This window comes from Hirundo rustica, chromosome 1 (genome assembly GCF_015227805.2).
Source record: "Hirundo rustica isolate bHirRus1 chromosome 1, bHirRus1.pri.v3, whole genome shotgun sequence".
Classification (NCBI taxonomy): domain Eukaryota; kingdom Metazoa; phylum Chordata; class Aves; order Passeriformes; family Hirundinidae; genus Hirundo; species Hirundo rustica.
In genome coordinates this window covers 152,369,757-152,394,358 of record NC_053450.1, presented here as the reverse complement: position 1 = coordinate 152,394,358, position 24,602 = coordinate 152,369,757, and the positions used below count along the sequence as shown (strand labels likewise).

Here is a 24,602-nt window from a genome sequence, read left to right as displayed (position 1 = left end):
TTAGCTAAAACTGAAGGGAATTACTCAGAAACCTTCCCTAATTGCTGTTTGCCTACCAGGCTGAAGAAGGCATCAGCTGCCAGCACAGAGAAAGCTTCCAGTCACATGAATGCTTCAAGCATCCTCTTCTGCATCGTTTTTTAAAAGCTTTTCCTTGCTGAGTGTCAGACCTGCTGATGCCAAGGGCTAACACAGCTGATGCTCCCCAAAGAGGATCTGTTCACCTGCAGCTGACAGAGCCAAATCCTGATCTGGGGTGCAGAAAGGTTGGGATCAGTGCTCAGATTCTGTGACCACAGACTGACAGGCAGGGCAGGCAGGTAAATTAGGCTGCCCCTGGATCCCTGGAAGTGCCCAAGGCCAGGCTGGATGAGGCTTGGAACACCCTGGGATATGGATGGTGGCCCTGTCCATGGCAGAAGGTTGAAACTGTGTGATTTTTCAGTATCCCTTCACACCCCAACCATCCCAGGATTCGTGTTTTCAAACTCATCTTTAAATGAGTGTTTAAACCCAAGCAAAAACTTAAGAGAACACTTCCCAGCCCTCAAAAGGGCAGGTTTCTAGCCCAGGGATTTCTCAGTGGGATGAGAGTCTGCAAGACAAGGTGTGAGGCCTCTCCTACCTGGCCCAGGCCAGGAGGATTTAAGGCTCCCCAAAACCAAGGTCCTCTGACAGCACAGGGCTTTGAATTCCTCCAGTGCCCAGGGAAGTGAAAGGGTACCTGGCTCTTCTCCCACCTGCTCAGGGCAGTCTCTGCTTTCAGCCCTCGCTGCCAGAAGACATTGAAAGAAAAAAACAACCCTGCCAGCTCTTTGCTGCTCGCTCCCTCAGCCAAGGAACCCAACCGTGTCCAGCAGGAGCAAGAACTGGGACGGGATTTTCCACCCCTGCTCCATTCTCCCGTGCGCAAATGCTCCCAGTTCTGCAGAAATACAGGATTTAAACACCTGCAGCCAAAAAAAAAGAGCACCAAACCCATCTCCTGAGGTGGCTGCCTCAACCACAGTGGAGAAAAGAGGACTGGCACTGTGATCACCCCTTCACAAACACAGCCCATGCAACTGGCACAACTTCCACCAGGATGATCCAAACCCAGATGAAAGCCTGTGCATGAACCTCTAACACCCACAGCCCTAAGCAGGAGGGCAAAAATGAGAGAAAAAAGGGGCATTTCTGAAGAAAGCACAAGGCTGCAGGAACACAGAGAGGCAGGCATATACAATGGTGGTTTTATTCATAACACCTTCAGGGCAGGCTGCAATTATTTCAGTTTTTAAAGTTAAATCTGGTCAGCAACCGAGGAAAAGAAGAAAAAACCCCAGACAGTCCCTGTGTGCACAAACAATGCAGCTTCGAATAATACACGGTAAGTTTATTTCATATTAACATGAACGGTAAAAAGTGGACATTTTGACAGGATTTTACTTTTCTTTATTCTTCTATTGTGTCCTTTTTGCCAGTCTCTTGTCCCTCAAATTGTGGAAACTTTGCCTCAACATCAGCCCAGGTGAGATAACCGTTGGCCAGGTCTCGGATGATGGCAGGAAGTTCAGAGATCTGCAGGAAAAGCCACAATTACGTAAGAAACACAAAGTCACCAAAATCAAGCTGGGCATTTGGGGACTTGGGCAATTTTTTACATCAAAAATAGAACAGGTACAAGGTATCTCCTGGAAGATCATTTTTGGGGAGAAAACTTTAGATCAATCTGTTATCTGTCATTAGAGTGATCCAGGAGGGAAACGGTTGACCCAAAGTGAGGTAATGCTGTGCTACAGTTTGGGAAAGGAAAAAAAAATACAACACACACACAAAAGATGCTGTAAGCCAGGGTTCAGCTAAACCCTACCAACTGTAAGACCAGCACAGAAAAAGCTGTAAGTTGCCTTTTCTTTGCTCCCCACAGCACAGTGTCATGGTGCAAAGGATCAGCCAGAAAGCTGAAAATTTGCAGAAATTGAAGGAGAGCAAAGTCTCATCTCTGCTGGTTGGCAGGGAGAGGTCACCCAGGTGACAGAGAGACAGATGGGTGCCCTGAGGAACTGGCACTGCCTGTTACAGCCAGCCAAACCCCAGCCAGCTCAGCAGCCTCAGGCACTGCTACAACTGTGGACCTACAACTCAGCCTCACAGGTGAGCACCATCTCCTCCTGCGCCAAAGGCCAGGGAGAAAAGAGCCTCAGGGAGTAAAGAAAAACCTGAAAACACCCCCAAGTCTGCAGATGCACAGCTCTGAGCAGAGGCAGAGCCCACCACAGGGAGATTTTTGCTATTCCAGTCTGCATTATGGCCACACTGGCAGAGCTTGCTCAGGGCACACACAGCTTTGGGGCAGTGGTTCATCAGCTCCTCTGGTGCTGCACAGGCAACACCAGCTACAAGGCAAACCTGTGTTCTGCTTTTTGGTGCCTGTGGATTACAAGGAGCCCAGCCTTTGAAGCCAGACACAACCCAGACAATGCTTTAACTCAGCAGCCTTCACTTGGAAAAAGACACTGAAGACAAGTGCAACCAGCACAAGGCACAGCTTTCAGGTAAGATCAACACCTCTGCATGCAAGAAAAACAAAAGCTTCTGCTCACTTTATCATCTGGGCCAGCGTCTTCTGTCTGACCGATACCTGCTCCTGGGGATTTCTCACAACAGCTAAACTGCTACAGAGCTGGAGGCAGCTCCCACGAGGATGACTGACAGATCAATGTTGCATTGCACCCCCACAACCAAGTGGATGTTTCCACATAAGGAAAAGAGTTTCAGTTTTACCCCAGAGCTTTTAAGGGAGAAGAGCCACAAACTTTCGTGCTTCTCTCATCATAACTGGCATAGTGCCAGCACCTGTTGGATTTTTGAAATGTACCTCGAGACCTGTAGCTGTTTCTATTGGGCAGCTTACCAAAAGACCTTCCTAAATTGTTATGTACTTAAGAACGAGCAGAGAGTCGCTCGGGGCATTTTCAGTGTGCCCTAGCAGGTGCTATGGCATTTCCTCCACCACGTGCAGCCTTTTGCTCTTTTCTTTTGCATTATTTTCTTCCTAAATTAAAACCTTTTTCCTTTTTCAAAACACACCCGATCCTGCCGTCTGGCTAATTATTCATAAACCGTTTCTGGGAGCTTGCTGGCCACCCTCAGAGCGCGCAGAACCCTCGTGAGGCCGAATACACGCCGGCCTCACGCGGAGCTCGACGGACCAGGATCAGCAGGGGCCGAAAGGAGCAGGCCCGGCCGTGGCAGCCGGCGTGCCGCGCTCACCTCGGCGCGGATCTGGCGCATGGAGTCGCGGTCGCGCAGCGTGGCCGTGTGCGGCGTGCGGTTCACCGTGTCGAAGTCGATGGTGATGCCGAAGGCCACGCCGATCTCGTCCGTGCGGGCGTAGCGCCGGCCGATGGAGCCCGCGGCGTCGTCCACCTTGTGCGAGATCCCGTTCCTGGTCAGTGCTTCGGCTGCAGGGAACGGAGCAGGGATCCTTACACAGCACGGGCACAGGCTGTCCTGGCTGCAGGCAGCACCCCAGAGCACCTCAGAGCGTCCAACGTTCCATCCTTTGTAGGACCGCAGGGTCGAACCCACCCCGCTCTCTCAGCTCCCCATGTCACACCACAACTCTCACTCCGAGTGCAAAGGCGCCAAGTTTTTCCCCTTGCCATCAGTGCCGTGACCCTGCCTTAAGTCCAAACCCCAGCCTCAGTGTGCAGGGCACATCCAGGCCAGGGAGACAAAGTCCCAGGCAGATCTGGTGCTGACCCCTGCTCCTACCCTGCATCTGTTCAGTTTTATGGTCCCCATCCATTTGACAGAATGGTTGCAGGCTCAGCAGCTCTGGGACAGATTCAAGAAATTATGTGGCCAATAAAAGCAAAGCAAACTTTAATAACAAAACAGAAATCCCCACTGCTCTAGCTTCTCCTAAGCAGTGGGAAAGATTTATTTTTGACACAGAAGGGAAAAAAGGAATGTCTTTTACACTCGAAACCAGCACAGGGAAGGTCATAGTGGTGCGTTTTTGGGTATAGCTGAAGAGTTTGATGGATACCCAAAGCTTGTGGATACTCAGCAGGTTCAGGTCAACAACTCTCCCTGTGCACTTTGGAGAGCCACATGATCCCATTGCTATTTTGAGAGACCTCTCTGCCCAGTGCACAGCCCCATCACACCCAGAGTGCTTAACACACTTACATAATTCCTTGACAAAAGGCATGAATTCCTGATTCTGGCTCAGAGGAAGAACGGAGCACTTGAACGGTGCTACAACAGCTGGGAAGCTGAAATACTGTGGAAAAAAGGAAAAGCACAAGTAAATACAAGTTTGATGGTCAGATCAGACTCTTGGGAGGTGAGAATAAGCTCTGACTAAGGCTGGAGGCAGGGGAGTGTTCTGGGGGAGTCTCTGACCTACTCTAAGACATCAGCAGTGACATCTCACACCACTGGAGCAGGCTTCAGCCTCCATTTCTCCTTATCTCCTGACAGCTAAATGTTACCACTCACCAGAATAGGTCTGATAGAGCCCTTCTAAAGAAATTTAACATCATCTGAATTACAGAAAAATTAATGGTGGAGTTCTCTTACCAGGAGATTTAGTCTTATGCCCAGTTTAAACCAAACTCCCTGTTTGAGACTCCACACACATGGAGCACATGTAGCAAAAAGGTTTTTAGAACCCTTCACAGACACCCTCAGAAAATAAAAACGTGCCAGAAGTGAGGGGAAAAATAATAAAATCTTTCCTGGCAATCAGCAAGGTATAAAAGGGACAGAAGCAATGCATGTGAGATGTACCACAATATAAAGCAAGCCAGGCTACATAGAAAGTAAATGGGTACTAGAAGAAAGGTAAATCCAGTATTTTATACTTTAGGAGCAGTTCAAAGTTAACTGTGTCCTAACTCTGGCCTCCTGAGCCCTTCCCCCAGTCAAAAACGCACCACATCCTGTGGCACCCCCAGACACAAAGAAGCTTTTTTATTATGTTGCATTTCTTTGTTATAAAAATAGTCCAGGAGCCAGGAACAAGGAGTGGGAAGCAGCACCAAGTTTCCAGGCTTCTCATGGGCCACCAGCAATGGCACAGAGCACCACATCTGGGCACTGCCTGGAGGGAGCTCTGTATCTAACAAACACTTCCCTCTGGCCCCTGCTAAAGCAAAGCTCCAGGCCAAGGTTTTAGGGTTGTCCAGAACCAGAGAAGGCTGAATTTCACAGGGAACTGAGCAAACAGTTAGTCCACTGTCCATCCTGCTGCAAAGAATTATGATTCCAGGAAAAGTAGCAGAAAGAAAGGAAATTAAACACTGAAGATAAGCATTTCCCTGAGCAATGGAACACTGCCAAGTGTGGGTCCAGAAGGAGGAATTTCTCATCCCCTTGCCAGTAACCCAGCGAGAGCCTCACGCACACATGGCTCTCATGTAAAAATGACAGGTACTGTGGCAAGAACAGCAACTGCACAGCCCAGCTGGGCTCTCCCATCTCTTCTGGGCACTGTGCTGGTTGTTTTAGCCCCTTCCCTGGGTGTGAGGGGAAGGCAGGTACCTACAGCTGGCCCAGCCTCGGGGCTCTCACCGTTCTCTGCTCGTCTCCTTCCCGGATGCGGAATGTGTGCTCAAACACCGTGTACATGATCCTTCCAATGCCAAACGAGGGCTCAATGACATTCGGGATGATTTCTTCCACTGGAACACAAAATAACACACATCACCATCAAAAATGCGTTCAAGAAATAAGATGTGGTTGCTGATGCTTTCTGCTCAGAAGTTCTGGTTATGTGTAAATGAGTCCATGGAAATAAAAGATTAAACATTTCTGCTATAAATACAAATACCTGAAATAGAGATTCAGACTTAGCTCATGTACAGGACGTATTTAGGCTGTAGAGCACAACTCAGGGCCCTTTCTCTGCCCTCTTTTAGGAACTAAATCCACGCATTTTGGGAAGTTTCCTTCTAGCCCCGTATCCTGTATCAGAACAAAAGCTCTGTGGAGATGCAGTCACTGACTTTCCAAAAGCCTTCCTACTTCTAAATTTAAAGAAATTACATTTGGCATTTTTCCTATGCTGTATTACAATATCAACAGGACAATGCTACCAATAAAGTTCATACTTGAGGTGTACCCTGATGATGTTCAAACAACAAAGAACCAAATTTACCATGTAATGTTTTCTGAAATCTCTTCACAGTAACCATGTCCTTTGTTAATAGAAAAGTTTTCCCTTCAGTTTCAACAGTGAATTCCCTGCAAAGGAAAAAGAAGTAACTTAAAAGCTATGGCAATAAACAACCAAGTATTATTTCCTTAATTGCATCACCTGGTTGACTCTGAGGGTGGGATGATAGAAGCCAGGGAAAACCCCAGAAACAAAAGAAACACGTAGCATACCCATTAAAAGAAACTTGTATTAATAATAAAATTACTTCACGTACACTAAAAGCAACCATTTTCAGAATCACAGTGAACTTAGCTGTGGTTAACAGCCTGAAGCAAAGTCAGTTGGGAAATTCTCAGGATGAAGCCTATACACACACCAAAGAGAAAAAGAGAGGCACACAAAGCAGTCACTGGACTATCAATAATCCAGGGATACTGCTTGTAACTCATCTGTTGAACCATTTCAGGGAGATTCTGGGTGGATTAAGTTTCTTCTCTGCAATAATTTCTCTGACCATTTTGAGTGCTACTGGTTTTTTCTACACTTTCACATTCATAGAGATGTGAGAGAAAGAAATTTTAGCTCAGGGGAAGAAAGAAAGATGTAAATGTTACCATTCTGTAATGCATTCATTGATCCTACACCTTGTACCATTTCAAGCAGGAAATTAAGTGGGTTTATTTTGTTACTGCACCATTAGGTTTCTCCTAACACAGAGAGCTGTTGGCCTGCTTCAGCCAAATCTGACAACTGTAAAGACTTCTCATATTTTCAGTTCCTGCACGAGTTGTTAAGAAGGCAGGTCAAAGAAAATCCTACCAATTCCTGCCACAATAAATCAAAAGCTGTAACAGGTCCTAAAGCAGCTCACTGAACACTGGAGGATACTCAGGCAAGTTTTGCTTCTCATTTAACTATTTTGTTCCATCAGTCACAGAACTATTTTATTAATTTTGAAGTTTTAAATCAGTCCTGGTCCACTCTCAAACCAAAGTGGGGAAGCTGATAAACAATTCCCATTTCACAGAATTGTTTCTCCTTTGGAATGATCCTACTAAAGCCAGCAGCTCATTCCCACACAGACAAATAAATATTTACGTGCATACACGCAGAGATACATTGATGGGTGACCAGCAATGCCTGGTGAGAGGGACAGCACTCAAACAGCTCAGATGACCCACACAGCCTGCTCTCACAAGGGAACTGGCTTCAGGTGGCTCAGATAAACGCAGCAGCCCTCTGGAGCCCACCTCAGGGTGTCAGAGGAAGGTGCCACACACACAGAGCCAGCTCACCCTTTCTCGTTGAGCAGCTGCTCCATCTCGCTGATGTAGCACTCGTCACACACGGAAAGGTATTCCATCACCACCTTGGCATCCTTCTTGTAAGCTTTGCCAATGGCTCCCTTATTTGCCTCGAACTGAACAATGTTGACTGTTCTGTACAAGGCAGTTAAGGAGCTTGTGAGGACAGAAAGCACGGCCTGGTTCCTTCATAACGTCAAAGTTAATTGCTACACAACACAGAGACACCTTCTCCAGTACTGGATGAAGGAACCTCTCTCCAAGAGAGGAGCGGAGTAACAAGTGCTCAATTCTTTCCAGGTGACTTCCCAAAGTCATGCTGGCCTGCAGTTGCAGGTTTCCCTGTTAAATATACAGATGTAACTTGAAATAGAGCTGGGCAGATCTCCAAGGTATCTCCCTGTCCAATCCCTTTCCACTTGAGGAGAAGCTGCTTTATTCTGAAAGGATATAGGTTCTTTGAGATGCTTCTCAGCTACGAGAGGAACTTTGGTGGCGCGGGCATGGCAGGAAAGGTCATAGCAGGAACGATCAGCACAGCCAACGATCTCAATCCAACCCTGAAACAACAAAACTGGAAGCTTTCACCAACTCACTTTTTTGTCCACTTAACCATCAAATCTGTTTATTCACCCTTAAGCCCTTCCTGCTCCCATGACTGTTTTTTCTACATAATTAGCTCTGTTACAATAAGCAGCCCTCCCTCACCAGTTGCTCCCTCATTTGAGTGATTCCATTTGTTTCCAGAGGAAACGATCACTCATCTACCCAGTGCCTGTTCAGGGCCAGCTTTTCCACATGGCTTGGCAGGGCACAGCCCTGTGCCAACAGCTCAGGATGGGGCCAGAGCACACGGTCCTATCGCTCACATGCCACAGGCACACAAGGCATTGTGTCCCCAGGGCTCTACTTGGCCATGGGACACACACCAGGCAATCAACCACACTGGAATGGCCAAAAGCCTGGCTTAGGAGCTGCTACAACCCAGATCACATGCAAGGGAAGCTTTTAATTCAGTATTTCAGCACGTATGGCAAGGAGGAATCTCAGAACACCGTTCACACTGGATCGGTGAAGCAGCAAACACAACCTCCCTCTGGATTTCTTAACAGACAATCCCATGTAAGACAAGGCTCAGCAGCTGCTTCCCACTCACTGTCACATCAGTGTGGGATGTACAGACAGCCAGATGTTGTGTGGTTTTCCAAGCTGGAGTCATATAGCAGGGTGTCAGAAAAGGTGTGTGAACAGGAAAAAATCCCTGTGCTTGACAGTCGTGGTGTTCCAGGGTATTTTGGGAGGATTTTTACAGAAATTAAGCTATTAGGGTGTTACAGCTACTTCTCAGAAAACACAGAATACAGGCTTATGTGGTTGTTCAACCCAGAGAAGAGAAGGCTCTTCCAGTGCCTGAAGGGGCTCCAAGAGCTGGAGAAGGACTTTGGACAAGGACATGGAGTGACAGCACAATTGGGAATGGCTTTAAATGGAAGATGGCAGGTTTAAATTAGGAATTAATTCCCTGTGAGGGTGGGGAGGCCCTGGCACAGGTTACCCAGAGAAGCTGTGGCTGCCTCATCAATGGAACTGTCCAAGGCCAGGTTGGACCTTTAAAATCCCTTAACTCACACCATTGTATGCAGACAATTTATAGAATGGATTTTAAGCCACTCAGACCACCTCTCTTCTTACAACTGAGTGCTGCAAGCTGAAACAAACATTTTTGGTCAGTTAAGCAACAAATCAAAGCATGGTCCAGCTCCCAAGGTGTTCCTTTCACGCCGCTGGGATTGCTGTGCTCACTCCTGGGTTATGCTGTTGGACACCCTGCTCTGTGAGAGTTGTCCTAATCATCATGACAAGGCTTGAAAAGTTGAATGACCTTATTTACATGGGGTGGCCCACACATGTCCAGTTTGGGGCTGGCTGGAAGCCTGTGAACTTCTGGAAGCCAGCTACGGACATACAGAGGAAGCCATTCCTTCAGTCACTTCTCCAGGTCTTTTCTACATGAAGACAAATCACTCATGTGAGCTGCAGGAGGTTTGGGTTTTTCCTAATCTTAAGTTTGGTAGAATTTTACTGGCTATTATTCCTCTAACGTGCTGTAACAAGGCACCACTAGGGATAAGTCTAAATCCAACCAACAATACATGAGGGAAAAGAAGGCATTCAACAAGGCTTGAATGAAAAAGCTCTTAATGACTCAGCAGGAAGATGATAACAAATCCTTGAGGAATTTTTCTTCCAGCACCAGCTGTCTGAACTGGCAGGAGTGAACTCATTTCTCACAGCATGGAAGAGAGAAAGGAAGAGCAAGCATTCAAGCAGGAAGCAATCTGCCCTGGAATAACACCTCCAGCAAAACAAATCCTTCCCTACTGCTGCTACAGAGGTTACAGTCTTTGGAAAGCACCAGGACCCAGTTTCCTTTAACTCCAGATGAAATTTGACCAGTGAACCATCCCCAGGCTACTTCAGGCTCCAGCAAAAGAGCCTGGACCTACCAAAGCAGCATGAACAGTTCATAAACTTTGTGCAGGAAGCTGACCTGCCTTGGTTCTGGATTTGGAATATTTCAAGTGAGCTATGTGTGTTCAGACCAATGTGGAGCCGGACAGACACATCAGACTCACAACCCTAACTTTAAAAAGCCAGAAATAAACCAGATGTGACAGAGTTTCCCCTTGCTGCTTCCACTTTGCCCACTTACATAGGAGGTTTTGGACTCTGCATCCCAGCAGTCACAGGCATAATGAGCCATCTCATTCTCCATGTGCTGTCGGAAGCGCAGCTTCTCCGGGGATACGCCGACCTTTGTGAGGAAGAGGTAGATTCTGCCGATGAAGTAACCGAGAACCGAGTTATTGATCACACCCTGCAGGGAGAAAGAGCAGGGAGAAAAACCCCACATGAATTCCTAAGGAAGCAAAGTCATGGTTTGTTGAACTTCTGCAGGCAACCTGACACGTTGCAGATAGAACTTGTGGTTTCTGTCTCCCCTGAAGCTGTTACATTTCTTCAAATTCACCTCGTGCCACTGGCGCTATCTCCATCTGACCACAACAGAGAGTCACTGTCACTCCAGGACTCATCACCCACTGGCTCTGAGGATCACCTGCTTGTAAATACCCCACTGTATGCAGCACTGCAGTCACTGGCATTACAACAGCTGCACCCTACAGTTCACAGCTGCAATACAACAGAGGGATGGTGCTCTTTTTTTGGCTTTTGTTTTTGGGATTTTTTTGCTTTGTTTATGTTTTTTAAAGGCAGTGTTTTGGTGTTTTTTCGGGGTTTTTTTTCATTTGGGGGTTGGAGGAAATGGGGTGGAGGAGGTTGATAAATCAACCCATTCATAATTAAATGAATCAGGTAGTGATTCATCTAATTATGCAAGCCACGTACTCATGGGGGTCAGCAGCTGAATATGAGATTCCCAGATACTGCTTGTATTAATATTCCTTACTATCCCTTTTCACTAGCTAAGTGTGAAGTTCAGCTTCCAACCCCTACCCCAGCACTACCTGCACTCTTCTGGTAGCAAGGGCCAGGCCTAGATCTCAGCCTCACTGATTCACTGAAGAGAATTTACTCATAATCTGGGAGCAAATCCGAGCCGGCACCGACACAACACAAACTTTGTGCAAGCCCAGTGCAAGGAGCTGATGCATGCCCTCAGTCCTGGATTCAGAATATTTCAACTGCACTACGTGTGCTCAGACCAACATGGGACTGGACAGACACACCACCCAGAGGCCTGATTTTAAAAAGCCAGTTTGTAATTCAGCCTTGAGAGCAATATCGCAAGGAGCAAGCTGGGGGTGCCTGCAGGAGGAAGGTTACCTGCTGGACAGCGTCTCCCAGCCTCATGACGTGCGCAGACTGCCCGCTGACCTGCGCCTTGGCCGAGTACAAGAGGATGTTGAGATCTGCCACATTCTGAAACTTGGGGTGGTTTTTCTCACTGGGGTCCACAAAGTGCTCAATTTCTGCCATGGTGAATTCCCTAGTGAAAACAAACAAACACACATTAAATATTTTATGCATCGGACCCTAATAAACTGTTGTGCTTCAACCTCTGACAGCAAGCCAGTAATTTAAAATCACACACAGATCTGGCCAAGACAATGGGCAGACTGGAACGTGAACCAGTCTCATCACTGGATTTAGTCTCATCTTCAAATTCCTAACAAAACTTCCTACAAATTCATCTAGAGCTCTCCAGGCCGTGGTTAAGACCACAGTGAATCAGAGCAGAGAACACCACCTTTGGAAGTACTTCCAAAAGTTCTCTGGAGTTTTTCCACACTGTTGTGATACACATACTAAAAGTTGTTCCTTACAGGATCTCCTGATTAAATCAGTGGCACTAACTCATGTCAGAGGTGCCAAAAATAACCAGGTGAGGTGCTAATTTCCTGAAGATAACGATACTGCTGCACACAGCAATGGCATGAATTCTGTTTTAAGAACTTTAATACATCTTTACTCAGAGATTGATTCTGAGCCTTCTTCCTTGAAATCACTTTCCGCTGAATTAGCTCATTATCAAGAACCTTTAAAAAACCTCTAGGTAATCATTAACTGTAAATCACAGCCATCAGGGTGTAATTTGCTGTGATTGCATAATAACAGTCTCCAATAAATGTGCCACAAGCATACCATTTATATCTGACTGAAAATGATTTCAAAGAGAGAAGTTCTCATTTCCAGATGAGCAAAACAGAACAGGAGGATGGAGGAAATTCCTGAATTCCCTCTGTGCTAAGGATGCCACAGCTTCTCAGTGATATTTATGGCACTGTGAAATAATCAACTACCAAGTTTACAACATGTACTGCCTGTGCACGGGAGCTCTTGTTCCAAACTGTATGGAAGAGACTTTCAGTTAGGATAGATCAGTTTAAATACAGAGATTTTCCCTAGTGAAAGGCAAGAATCACTTTTATCCAAAGACAGAATTGAAAGTAATTTCTAATAACCCTGAGCTTTCCAGCTTGACTGATCTTGCGACACAAACACTGGTCCTGAGTCAGGTTATCTCCCAACTTCCTCTCTGGAGCAAGTTGTAGAACTGCAGAATCTGCAGGACTGAGACAAGGAAATATTGGCTGCAAGGTCAACCACATTTTGATTTCAGTTTCAAAGCAAACTGCATGAACATAACTAAACAAGCAAAATCCTGTAGAGAACACAGCTACCTTTGATATGATTCTTTTAGACTATGAGGGAAGCCAAATTCTGTCAGTGAAACTGAGTTTTATCCCTAATACAACAACTATTACAGAGATTCTACTTCTCACAAGCCAACCTTAAAATTCTGTACTTAAAACCTAAACTGTGAGCTCATCTGTAAAGCCTGAGACTCACCAGGGCACATAATCAGGATTCTTCTGGGAGAAAGCACTAAAGTGAAACAATCCTGCACAAACCCTGGAACAAAAAGAAGATGCTCCCTGTTCCCAGGCACCCTCCTGCTGAAAGAGGAAGTTGGCAGTACCTCACTCTGATAAGGCCGGAGCGGGGTGAGATTTCATTCCTGAAGGAATTTCCAATCTGGGCAGCAGCAAAAGGCAATTTGCCTTGGTTAAACTCCAGCAGACGTTTGAAGTTGAGGAATATTCCCTGTGCAGTTTCTGGCCTCAGGTAGCTGAAAGGAGATGGGGGAGAGAAAAAATCAGGAAGATTTAAGATTTAAAGCAACAGTTGCTGCAAAACTGACAGGTGAAAGTTTTTTGACACTTTTTATTCCAGAAAAAAAAAAAAAAAAGTAATAGACTGAAGGGTAAAAACTTTACCTCCTTCCTCAAACAGGTATCCTGAAGGAGGATGAAGTCACTGACACTGTCACTCAGCCATGAAGTCACTGACAACTGGAGACCAGCATTAACTGGCTTTATGGCAACTACTCCAAGCAGCACAGCTGGGTTCTGTATTTTGGATGCTTTAAGTATTTTCATGATTCTCCATTGCCCCTTGCTTCTCCTGCCTTTCCCCAAGGAATGCTAACCTGCTGCAGGAGGCTGGGACTGAGAGGCAGGGGAAGGCCACTCCAGAGATTTCATTTTTATTCCAGATGATCTCTAAAACATGAAGAGTGTGAGCAGAATTAAATTAGCACCTACCCAGGCATGTTTCCTCCAGGCCCAATGGAGGTTTTGAACATCAGATTGAAAGAAACAGGAGGGGACAGGTCATTCCCAGTGACAGGGGACTTCACATTGTAGTTCACAAAGAGATCTGCAAGCTCTTGCTGGCCATAGTTGTCCAACTAATATCAAAACACAAAAGAATTATTTTACTTACTAGACAAGAAACAGGAATCAATGTCCTCTTTATCTTTTACTGAGCGTGATCCACAGCTCTGAATCACCTGCTCAAAATATTCCCTTCTAACCTAAATTTTCAAGCAAGCTGAAGTCTGAACCAGTGATAGAAGAGTACACTTGCACATTTGCAAACCCGTTTTAGTAATAGGTCTGGGATTTAGTCATACCACAGGAAGTCTGAGCTTAAGAGTGGGTGTAAAGCACAAGAAAAGTCATTGGGACTGCACCACCACCCACCAGAACTGATTCTTTTGAATAGATTCAGCTAAAACACGAGGAGGTCAGTGTTGGGAGCAAAAAAAAATACAGCAGTGAGAGAGAAGAAAGCAAAAATTTCTGCAAGGCTTTGTTTGCATTTATTTCTTTCTTCTGCTGCTTGAAACACAATATTCAAGCTATGCATCAGATGCCCTTTCAAAGCTGTTCTGCATTTCTAATTGTCATGATCTTTTATATATCAGGAAAAAATATCAAAAACAGGATATAAAAACACTCTATTAATAGAGAGATTTCCCTAAAGGATGGTCAAGGTTTAGTGTTGTAGTGTGGGAAAGCCAATGACAGCTGCTCAGTGATGCAAAACACTGACAAAAAATGTTTCTCTTTCTGGAAGGAAACATTCATTGAATGCATGGCTTTGGAAGCATTTATCCTAGAAGTCATGAGAACAAACATTAAAAACAAAGAAAAACAAAAAAATAAAGGCAAATGTTTGTACAGTTGTTCAGGAATGTCAGCCTGAGCACCAATTATTCTAATGGTAAACACAGGAAAAATCTTTGTGGGGTGCCAGAGACAGAGGAACAAATCCCCAGTGCTTCAAAGCCAAGACAATTTCAGAACAAAGTAAATCGGTGCTGAGCTGACTCAAAAAAATCCTGACAAAACTTGTGATCCCTCTCTGTTCCTCTGTATGACAATCCCACAGAAGGGATTTACAAATATAAAAGGGTTTTTTTGCCAGGGTATGAAGTGAAACAGAGCAGACCAACTCCGAGACTTCAGCCCTATCAACCCAACACTCAAGCGATTCATTAATGTAATAGCAGTAACTCTCCAAAACAGTGAGGGAGATGTGATCCACCAGCAAGCTCAGAGTATTTATTAACAATCAAATTTTCAGTATTTGAGAGGGTCTCTGGGGTAAAGACTTCTGAGCATCTTCAGGAACAGAAAAGGGCCACTGTCTCTGGACTCTATCACACACTCCTCTCCCTGAAGCAGCCTCCTCCCCATGCAGCACGCACCTGCGTCAGAACATTTTCCATTTCTGCCTTTTTCTCCGCCGTGCACTTCTTGTCAGACATCAGTTTCTGCAGGTGAGCTGTAAGAAAAGTTGGTCATGAGTTTATATTGCAAGTTCATCACTGTCCCCAGTATAAAACAGCTCAGGAGGATCCCCCAGCCTGAGTTAAGTGATGTCCACAACGTGTCCTGACAGTGTCCAGCAGGATAATTCCAGTCATGTCCTCAGGGCAGTGGTGACCTGCGGCTCACTGTACTGGTGTGCCACAGGGAAAACAACACATTCTTATCCAGTTCCTTTCAGTATTATTTCTCCAAACCTAAGCAATGGCTTTGTAGTCCTTTCCTTGCTTTCTCTTACACAGACTAGATATCAAATGTCTGATCCCAAGCAGCAAGGCTGGTTTTATTCACAGAGGCAGGTACAGTGGGGCTGGACTGCATTCCACGGTACAGCACAACATGCTCCCTGGCAAAGGCACAGGGTGATGCCAAGACTTCCCACTCTCCTTTGAAAAAAGCAATTTGGCTTTTTAGTCAGTAACAGCTCAGTTTGGCAGTAACAGCAGGTGGCTGTTCACAGGGAGGGGCTGCAGAACACAGGGATACACTTGTTCATGAGGCTGCTCAGCAAAGGAGGCAGAGGTTGGATGGGCTTCTTTTGAAGTTGCTTTATTTTTGACAAAAAAAACCCTTAATGAATATCATGAAAACTGCTTTAATGCAAACATAGATCATTCTGCATACCTGAATTTAAGGAAAAGGCTCAAAAACCAGAGAGCACAACTCACTTAAGCAGAATGGAACAATCTTTCCATTCACAGCGGAGCTGTACGTGTGGAAGTTTTCAAACAGGCTTCTTATTTCTGAGATTTCTTCATGTGACTTTCTTGGTTTGTTTTTCCAAATTTTAATAACCAGGAAGAAGCGTGAGGATTGTGCAAACCAAAGAAATGCCTGAGGTCTATTTCTAAGGTGCACACGAAAGTCATCCACTGCCGTGTAATTGACCTCTCATAGGAAAAACATACTCTGACCCCTCACAGCATCAACAAATTGCTTCTCAGTACTTAAAAAAGCAATTGAAATTCAAGAAAAACTAAGACCAGAATGCAGTGGAGTACAGGAATCTTGTTATATAGGGAATCCTTGGCTTAAACAACAGAGAAATCTTTCATAGCCTGTTGACACTGGATTTTATAAGAAAGGACACAACTGGGTTTTGACCAGAGTCCCTGAACCTCATTTAAGACACTAACAGATCCTATGGGATTTTTGGTATGATAATTAGCTATAAACATAAGTATGAAAGACTGGCTACACCAGCAGGCTTCCCCTGAGAAAGATTCTCTTTTCCAGTGCTTGTACCACTGCAAGAAACCCCCAGGCCCACCTAACTTGGAACAAAATCAAACCTTTTAAGAGATGATCGGCACGAAAACATTCCCCATTTTTCACATCTTTCACCATGAAGTCGGCAAACTTGTCTACATGGCCAGAAGTCCTAGAAGAGATGACACAGAACAAGGAATGTGACAGCTGCCACCAGACAGGCCCAGGTCTGCGTGATCCCAGTGGACAGACTTTGATCAAAGTGAAATCCTTCAAAAACTGCAGGCTCACTCCTGCTTCAGATTACAGAGTCACGTAAAGCAGCATCACCCCTCAGAAAATATCATCTGTGGGAAGTATCAATACATCTAAATCCTAAAATGTGTCACAGAGATGACACTTACTGCCTTCAGGAACTGCATCATGATCAAAACCAGACACAGCTGCAGCAGTGAGGAGTAACCAGTAATTCAGGTGGAGATATTCCCAGTATTTTATATCTCAGCTGCATGAAAGCTTCTGCCTTTTTTCTTGTCTTCTTGATCTTTTAGAAAAAGGAATAATGGCAATTTCTTACCTAACGGGACTGCTAGGAGGCTTTGAACTCTCCAAACCTGAGTGCCACTGCTTTCCCTGATTTCTGGAACAACAACTTCTCACACTGACCTGTGCACTGGCACCTAATTATGGTATGAAATTGGGTGACCCAGACTCAAGATCCCTGTGGGCAATTTTATAGAGCACTGTAAAAAGCACCTATGACCAGAAATTACAAACTGCTGGTAAAAAAACCCAAAAAGACCCAAATTTACTTTAGAACTGGCTCAGGCGTGAGCATGGTGCAGTCAATCTCCAGGATTTGCTCTTCCTGAATAAAGTGATGTCTCCATGCTTGGATGATGTTGTTCTTCAAAGCACACCCAACAGGCCCAAAGTCATACAGACCACTGACTCCTGCCAAGAGGAAAAGGTAAAAAAGAAGTGTGAGATTGTACAAAGCTGCACCATTTGGAGTAGATGTCTTCCCTTCTCAGCATTTCCATCAGTCAGTTTCATTTTTTGAGCAGGAAGCACAGTTCAGCTGCAGAGCACTGAGGGATCAGGTAGTGACAGAATCTAAAACTGATAAATTCCTGCAACCAACAACCCTAAAAAACCACATTCCCTCCACCAATGGATTCTGTTTTGCAGGAGCAATCTGTGTGAAGGAGGAATCTGAATACAGAAGTGATCAGACATGAGCTAAAGCAGTGTTATTGTCAGTAATAAATAACACATATCTGCAAATCACCAGTCTAGCTGTAAAGTTTTTAAAAAACCCAATAAAACAACTCAGAGTGTTTAATTCAGTATCTGAGGTGCAAGAGCAGCAACCATAGAGGCACTGTGCTGCCTCCTGAGATGCTCATATGCGAAGAGGCTTAACAGCCACATTTATTCACCTGTGCCATGAAGTTCATTGGCAAAGTTCACTGAGGGAACAGGTTCTGAAGTTCACAGTGGGTTTGAGCACTATCGGTCCCCTCGTGGGCCATTCGTTAAGAGCTCCATGATCCCTGTGGGTCCCTTCCAACTCAAAATATTCTGCTAAATTTGCCAAGAGCAGCTCAGGTAGAGATGAATGGTTATAAATAAGCTGATGATCTCCTTAAGCCCCAAACACCCTACCCTCAGCAAAGAAGCCATCTTCTACCAATGTAATGCTCAGGACACGCATCCTAAAGTCCAATCATTTCCATTCAGAGAGTACAAGACAAAAATTGAGCCCCATCCCAACCCAAACACTTCAGGAAGGGGGAATTTTTGAAAGGCTTACAGACTCAAGCAGGAAAGTTTAAAGCAAACATTAAAAAAAAAAAAATCTTGTATGCCACATTACTATAATACTGCTAGAGTGCAGCATTTCACCCAGTTAGAAAGACCAGAACATTAGCCTAAAGGGATTAAAATGTAACATTTCTTCAAAGCCATACCTCCATAAATAGAGAAGGCTTGGTCATAGAAAAACCTCCTTTTGAGAGTGTCTTCCATCTTAACTCTGTCCACGATGTCATCTTTGGGCTGTAAGGCCAGCTCCTGTAAGTCAGGCAAAACAAAACCAGTTAAAAGTCCCTGATTCTCTCAGGAGAAATCCTCTTCACTCACCACTGCAAAGATCACTTTGAAGAAAAGGTATCCTGTCAACATCCTCATTTTCCAAAGAGGAATCCTTCCACTGAGATACAAGTGCTCAATTATGAACTGAATGCAGCATTTCAAACACTTGAAGTGGACTCATGACCTAACATTCCCTGAGTGAGTTATTCTCAGCTTTCCACAATCATTGCAAAAAAATGCCGATTTCCAAAGCAATTCTGACCTTCTTCCCTCCCCGACTATGAAAAGAGATTCAAGTGGCCATCTCAGACTGCACACATCTAACTCTTGGCATATATAAACCTTTTAGTAAGGTGTTCCTCACATTAAATAATTTTGACTATGAAGATTACAAGCACCATCATCCTTGTGCACTGCCAAAGGGATGATTTTAGGTATTTGTGCAAGGAAAATCTATCTGTAAAATTTAGGTCTGCACTCAGAAAACTTGGGAGTGTCTTAATGCCCTGACAAGATACTGTGAAAATGTTTAAGAGTAGACTCACTACTTTATCTGAAAACCTGTGATTTTTGCAATCTAATCCATTAGTGAGGTCAACAGACTTCAAAGATTTCCTTCAAGGAACCTGTTTTGATAATTAAGGGAAAGTCAGGCCCAGAAGTTCAATAAATTCAGATCCTCCTAAGTGTCTCAGACTAGCATTTTGAAAAACCTTCGGGTAACCTTTGTGTCATTTATTTCAAACTTTCCCTTTTCTATCACCTGTAACGACAAATAATCGTGGTCTAATTTAAAAGCACTGTACTCTGTGTACTCAACTGCTTCACCCTGCTCAAAGCTTCAAATTCAGAGCTGCTCTGACACCTTCAAGTAGGAACCACAGGACTTGAAAACCACCCCAAAACCAAAAGGTGGAAGGGACTGTGATCCTTGCTGGGAACAGCATCAGGAGAGAAACACTCCCAGTACTGGAGTGCTGCACTCCCAAGGGCAGGTGCTGCGTTTGCAAGGTCACCCTTGCATTGACAGCCCACACAAATTGTGTAAGTGCTAAGAAACCTCCCTAGTGCATCCTACAGGCACCCTCCAACACAGAGGTGGGGCTCACAGAGATACCAGGACTCCAAACCTGCCTGGTGACATCCACAGGGACACCAGGACTCCAAACCTGCCTGCTGACATCCACAGGGACACCAGGACTCCAAACCTGCCTGCTGACATCCACAGGGACACCAGAACTCCAAACCTGCCTGCTGACATCCACAGGGACACCAGGACTCCAAACCTGCCTGCTGACATCCACAGGGACACCAGGACTCCAAACCTGCCTGCTGACATCCACAGGGACACCAGGACTCCAAACCTGCCTGTTGACATTCACAGGGACACCAGGACTCCAAACCTGCCTGCTGACATCCACAGGGACACCAGAACTCCTCAGCTGCCTGCTGACATATACAGGGACACCAGGACTCCAAACCTGCCTGCTGACATATACAGGGACACCAGGACTCCTCAGCTGCCTGGTGACATCCAGAGGGACACCAGAACTCCAAACCTGCCTGCTGACATCCACAGGGACACCAGGACTCCTCAGCCCCCAAGCTTCTGAGGGCTGGTACCCCAAACTGGGAAAACATCTAGATAGTACTTCCTCCAGGATGATCCAGTTATCAATGCAGCCCCAAAGCCCCGTCCTTATGCTGAATACTCAGTAAAAATGACATTTTCTGGGTTCAGTGTGTGTAAACAGGAAGCCACAAGGCCAGACCTGGCAGAGAGCAGCACCTGTTCATCCCACATGGCTCTGTAGGACAAACAGGGTCAATGGATTTCGTTCAGGTGAACGTTCTCACAGTCAGGCAGCTGTAAGAATTGCTCTTAGTGTATCTACTCATTAATTCACTTATTTTTAAAAGCACAACCCAGGCACAATTACAATGATGTTTACACGACACAGAAATTAGAAAGAACCTGGGTGAATGTGCACAACTGACTGTTTTTAAGCTTCAAGAGTTTCTTTTTGTTGTTTCAGTCTGGGAAGGGGAGGGAAGCTCACAGGATATGAAAGTGTATTTTACTTCTTTATTCATCTAAAGACAACAAATTTCAAGCTCCATCATTTAATTTGCACAAAGATTTTCAGAGCATGGCTGCATTTAAAGAAGGGGACACAGTTTCACCTCTAAGGCTGAGAAGAACTACAGGTTATTTGAAACATCTACAAAAAATTTTGTTACTGTAGCAAAATGGGTGGTTTCTAAATAAACACATTCCATGACAGTCAGGGAATTTCAGTGCGCAAAGAATCTGAAAATTCACCACAGTGAGCAGCCACAGTACTCTCACTCTGCACACAAAAAATCTATATAGCAAACAAAGATTAATGAATATACACTCAATTTCAAATTTGATTATTGGGCAACCTGCACTCATGTGTATTTGCTTCCATACAGATTTAATGCTAACAGAAATTAGTGTAACAGGTAAAGAATGAAATTGCCACTAGTTGGAAACCTGTAAAAACTACTTCAGAAGTGATTCAATCTAGGACTGTTAGACCAAACCTGCAAGAATTACGAAGAGATTTCAAGGCTTTTCAGACAAAACTGTGGAGCTCAGAATTCAACTTCCAAACTCACCTTCGCTTCTAGGACCCTCTTCCGAGCTTTGAGCTCTGCTACAGCTCTGTCTATGTCCACCTGGGGAGCTTTCTCTTCCTTCAGCTTCCTCACCAGCTCTCCCTAGGAGAAAAAGAACATTGTAGATTCATTCTTTGCCACAAATGAGACCTCTCCTTCTTCCAACTCCCCAGGCAATCCAAAAGGAGCTTTTAGTCCAGCCAGGTCTCCAGAGGCTGCAAGTGAGAAACACACTTTTAAGAGTTAGCAGAGTAGACTTCATTAGGGAAATTCACCCACCCCACACAACTGCTAATTCACAGACCTGCTATTCAGCCTCCATGTGTAATTATATTCCTCTATGTACATCACATTTCCACAAATTCCTGTTTTCTGTCTGAGGATGCACTAAGTGGATTCTCAGATGGTGAACACAGGCTTTGTGCCCTCCTTCTCCATCTACAAGGCTTCTCTTCCTTCCACCCCTTCCCTTTTCTTCAAAGCTTGTGGCCATTTCAGACTTCTTTTGCTCTGTTCTACCTGATCAAAACTGGCCAGTAAGGACATAAATTTTCAGCAGAAAGTCTCACAGAAGACAGATATTTGCAGCCCAATGTCTAAGCAAAGAAAACGCTGCATTGTGAGTGAAAATTGTTATTATTTTAAAAACATGTTCAGTAACTGACATAGAATAAAGTCAATACCAACAACAAAAAAATACCCTTTAAAAAAAACAAACCCAAAGCCTAAATATTTAAGAGCAGCAAAACCCTGCAGCGGGCTTACAGGAGGTCTTGACCTGAGCCCACAAAACTCTCAATGCCCTGTGGGGACGATTCTCCCCTTTCAGCCCAGAGAAGGGATCAATCCCTACACACCCAAAAGGGTTCTTTTATGAACATGATCCTCAGCTGTCAAGCCCAGGTTGCTCCTGGAGAAAAATTAACTAAAAGTCTTTCTTTGAGTCCACTCTTCTTCACCAAAACCAAGATCTAGCTTGAATTGCTGAGAAGGACAAAAGTGCTGGAGGAAAAATCAGAGATGTCAAAGCTGCCCCAAGTGGGATGTTCTAAAAATGGGATGCTCCAAGTTTAGCATTTTTCATGCACCTTGCATATCTTGAGAAAAAAAGGAGGAACAAAAAAAGGGGGAAAAAATAAAAAAGGAAAAAGCCCCCTAAATCCACAAAGATTACAATATTTCCACAACAGCAACTTTTCCTAAATTCTGAACTTTCCTGACATAAACGTTACAGGTAACCGAGAAAGCGAAGAGAAGAGAATACACAGATTGCCATTCTGTAATCAGATTAGAAAAGACAAAAGTGCTCCAGAGACTGAGGGGTTCAAAGGCTCATTTTATTAATAAAAGGAAGTCTCCAAAGACTTCGTTGAAACACACACAAGGAGAAGAAGGAAAAATAAGAATCCTGTCAGGATTAACCCCATCAGCTACACGGTCAGAACAAATCTGCTGTTTCCTTCCTGTTAACTATTTAAACCAAAACGTGAAAGTTTCACTCTGGGGCGCAGAACTGCAACTGCCATTCCTGGGTAACGTGGCAGAGGGAGGGATCTGATCTGGTGTTTTTTTCTTTTAAAGTAGTGAGTCCAAATTGACTTTGTTAAGCCAGGGGGGTCGGCAGTGGAAAAGCATCAAGGCAGCAGCAAAGCAGCTCCTACTGTCTCAACAGAGCCCTCACCCTGCTCACTGCTTAGCATCCAAAAGCAGCACACAGCAACTCTTTGTCTTGACCTGTAAGTAAGAGAGCTCACACATACGCAAGGAGAAGGAAATAAAGAAAAAAAAACACAACTGAAGCAAATAATTACGCTTGCTGACAGGACTCAATCTAATTAAAGCTCCGATCTCGAGCCCTGCCCAAGAGGAGGAGTGCACAGCAGCACTCGATGTGGCAAATTTTGCTGCAGCTTTGTCCCACAGACCAGCAAAGCAGGGAGGGATCCACCCCTGGATCACGGCAGCTTATTGCATCAGGCACTGCTGCAGGAAGATAGGCTGCTCCCTCTCCATAGGCTGAGTCCCTTAGGTTTAATTAAACCACTTCTCCTGGAGCTGCCAGACACAGACTCCTGCTTCCAGAGACATCAACCACCCCGATCTTTGTTATCCCTTCCCTTTCCTCCTGTGTGAATATCTCTGGGAATTACTACAGCCAGTTGTACAACACAATATGTGTGGCCCCAGCTGGACGTTTTTTGGTTTTTTTTCCCTTGACGCCCCACATCCCAGTTTCAACCCCTGAAAAGAAGGGGTGCGTCGGTACTCACAGGCAAATGACAGCACCCAGGATTTTAAACTAAATAAATTGGCTGGTTCTAGAGATCATCGTTTTATTTACAAGCAGCTCTCTTGCCAAGGCATTATGCTGTACAGTGATTCATAATAAAAACTCACTGAAGTGCTGGCATAATTAGAGGGCCATAAATCCACTCATTTAATGGGGAAACACACGCACAAATCTGCGGATACAAGGGACACACGCATAGCTCTGTGTGCAGCTAAGGAGAATAATATGGATTCAGCCACTTAAAGGAGGCACATGGGGGACACACAGGCACAGGTCTGGCAGGTGGTGAAGAGAAGAAAAGGAACTCCACAAGGTCCATTGCCGTACACAGCCAGAGTGCCAAGATTTATTTAGGAAACGAAAAGACAACCAAATCCTTCTCAGGTAAGAAGGATGATTAGAGGTAAAAGGAGGGAGATGGGAAGAGAATGCGATGCAGTCCCAGTTGAAAGGACACATCAGCCACCTAGATTAACCAGAATGATGAAATGGAAAATACGCAAAGGAATTACCATCCCTTACTGCATCAGGCAAATATGCAACTCCAAAGAACGTCATTTACCTCCGAAACGCGGCACAAACTCAGCTCTAAGGGGACACAACAGCGTGACCCCAAAGGGACGAGGGAACCTACGGGGGGGGGCTGTTTTCACATGGGAGACACGAGGAGGGGCCCTAACGCCGGGCACAGGGAGCGCCAGCCCGAGAGGGGACACCCAGGTAGGCTGACGCGCAGATCCAGCCCTGCCAGGCAGCTCCAGAGGGCAAAAAGCCATGGGGGGAAACCCACACGCGATACCCTCCCGCACCGCCCGTGCCCGAAAGGCCAACCCCGCACCCGCGGGCCGGCGCTGGACAGGAACACCCATGGGGACACCCGGGCCCCCCCACCGGGCCGCGCAGTGCGCGGAGCCGGAGCCGCCGCAGCGCCCGGGGGGATGCGCCAAGACCCCTCTGCAGGGCGGGCAACCCCCGTGGGGGGCCGGGGGCACCTCCCACAGCCCGCCCGAGCCCCGGGCGACACCCCCGAGCCCCTCCGGCGGGGCGCGGGCCGGGGCGCGTTACCTGCTGCCGCACCGCGTTCCGGAGCGGCGCCAGCAGCGCCTCGGCCTGAGGGCCGTCCATGGCGGGGGGGGCGGCGGAGCGGAGCGGGCGGGCGAGGCGGCGCAGCAGGGCGGGCAGGACGCTACGGGGAAGCGGCATGGGGA

The 24,602-nt window shown here is 45.7% G+C and overlaps 1 protein-coding gene across 1 annotated transcript; it reads right to left on the bottom strand.

Annotated features, from left to right (window-relative positions):
- Positions 1-1,218: 1,218 nt before the first annotated feature.
- GARS1 (glycyl-tRNA synthetase 1) lies at positions 1,219-24,602 on the bottom strand. Its single transcript, XM_058421521.1, has 17 exons — positions 24,460-24,602; positions 21,105-21,206; positions 18,338-18,440; positions 17,177-17,318; positions 16,448-16,536; positions 15,035-15,111; positions 13,584-13,729; positions 12,959-13,108; positions 11,302-11,464; positions 10,169-10,333; positions 7,903-8,015; positions 7,447-7,587; positions 6,152-6,237; positions 5,566-5,675; positions 4,180-4,273; positions 3,256-3,446; positions 1,219-1,560 (listed from the first exon to the last, which is right to left on the bottom strand). The coding sequence occupies exons 1-17, from the start codon at positions 24,595-24,597 to the stop codon at positions 1,435-1,437; spliced, it is 2,136 nt and encodes a 711-aa protein (XP_058277504.1). The 5' UTR covers positions 24,598-24,602; the 3' UTR covers positions 1,219-1,434.

Bases quoted from the DNA above. Each gene is read 5' to 3' on its own strand.
- GARS1 (XM_058421521.1), bottom strand. From the start codon at position 24,597: ATGCCGCTTCCCCGTAGCGTCCTGCCCGCCCTGCTGCGCCGCCTCGCC. The intron at 7,588-7,902 runs CTTTCAGAATAA...CTTGTACAGAAC, and splicing joins CATCTCAAAGAACCTATATC to AGTCAACATTGTTCAGTTCG. The intron at 4,274-5,565 runs GTGAGAGCCCCG...TTTTTTCCACAG, and splicing joins AAGGAGACGAGCAGAGAACG to TATTTCAGCTTCCCAGCTGT.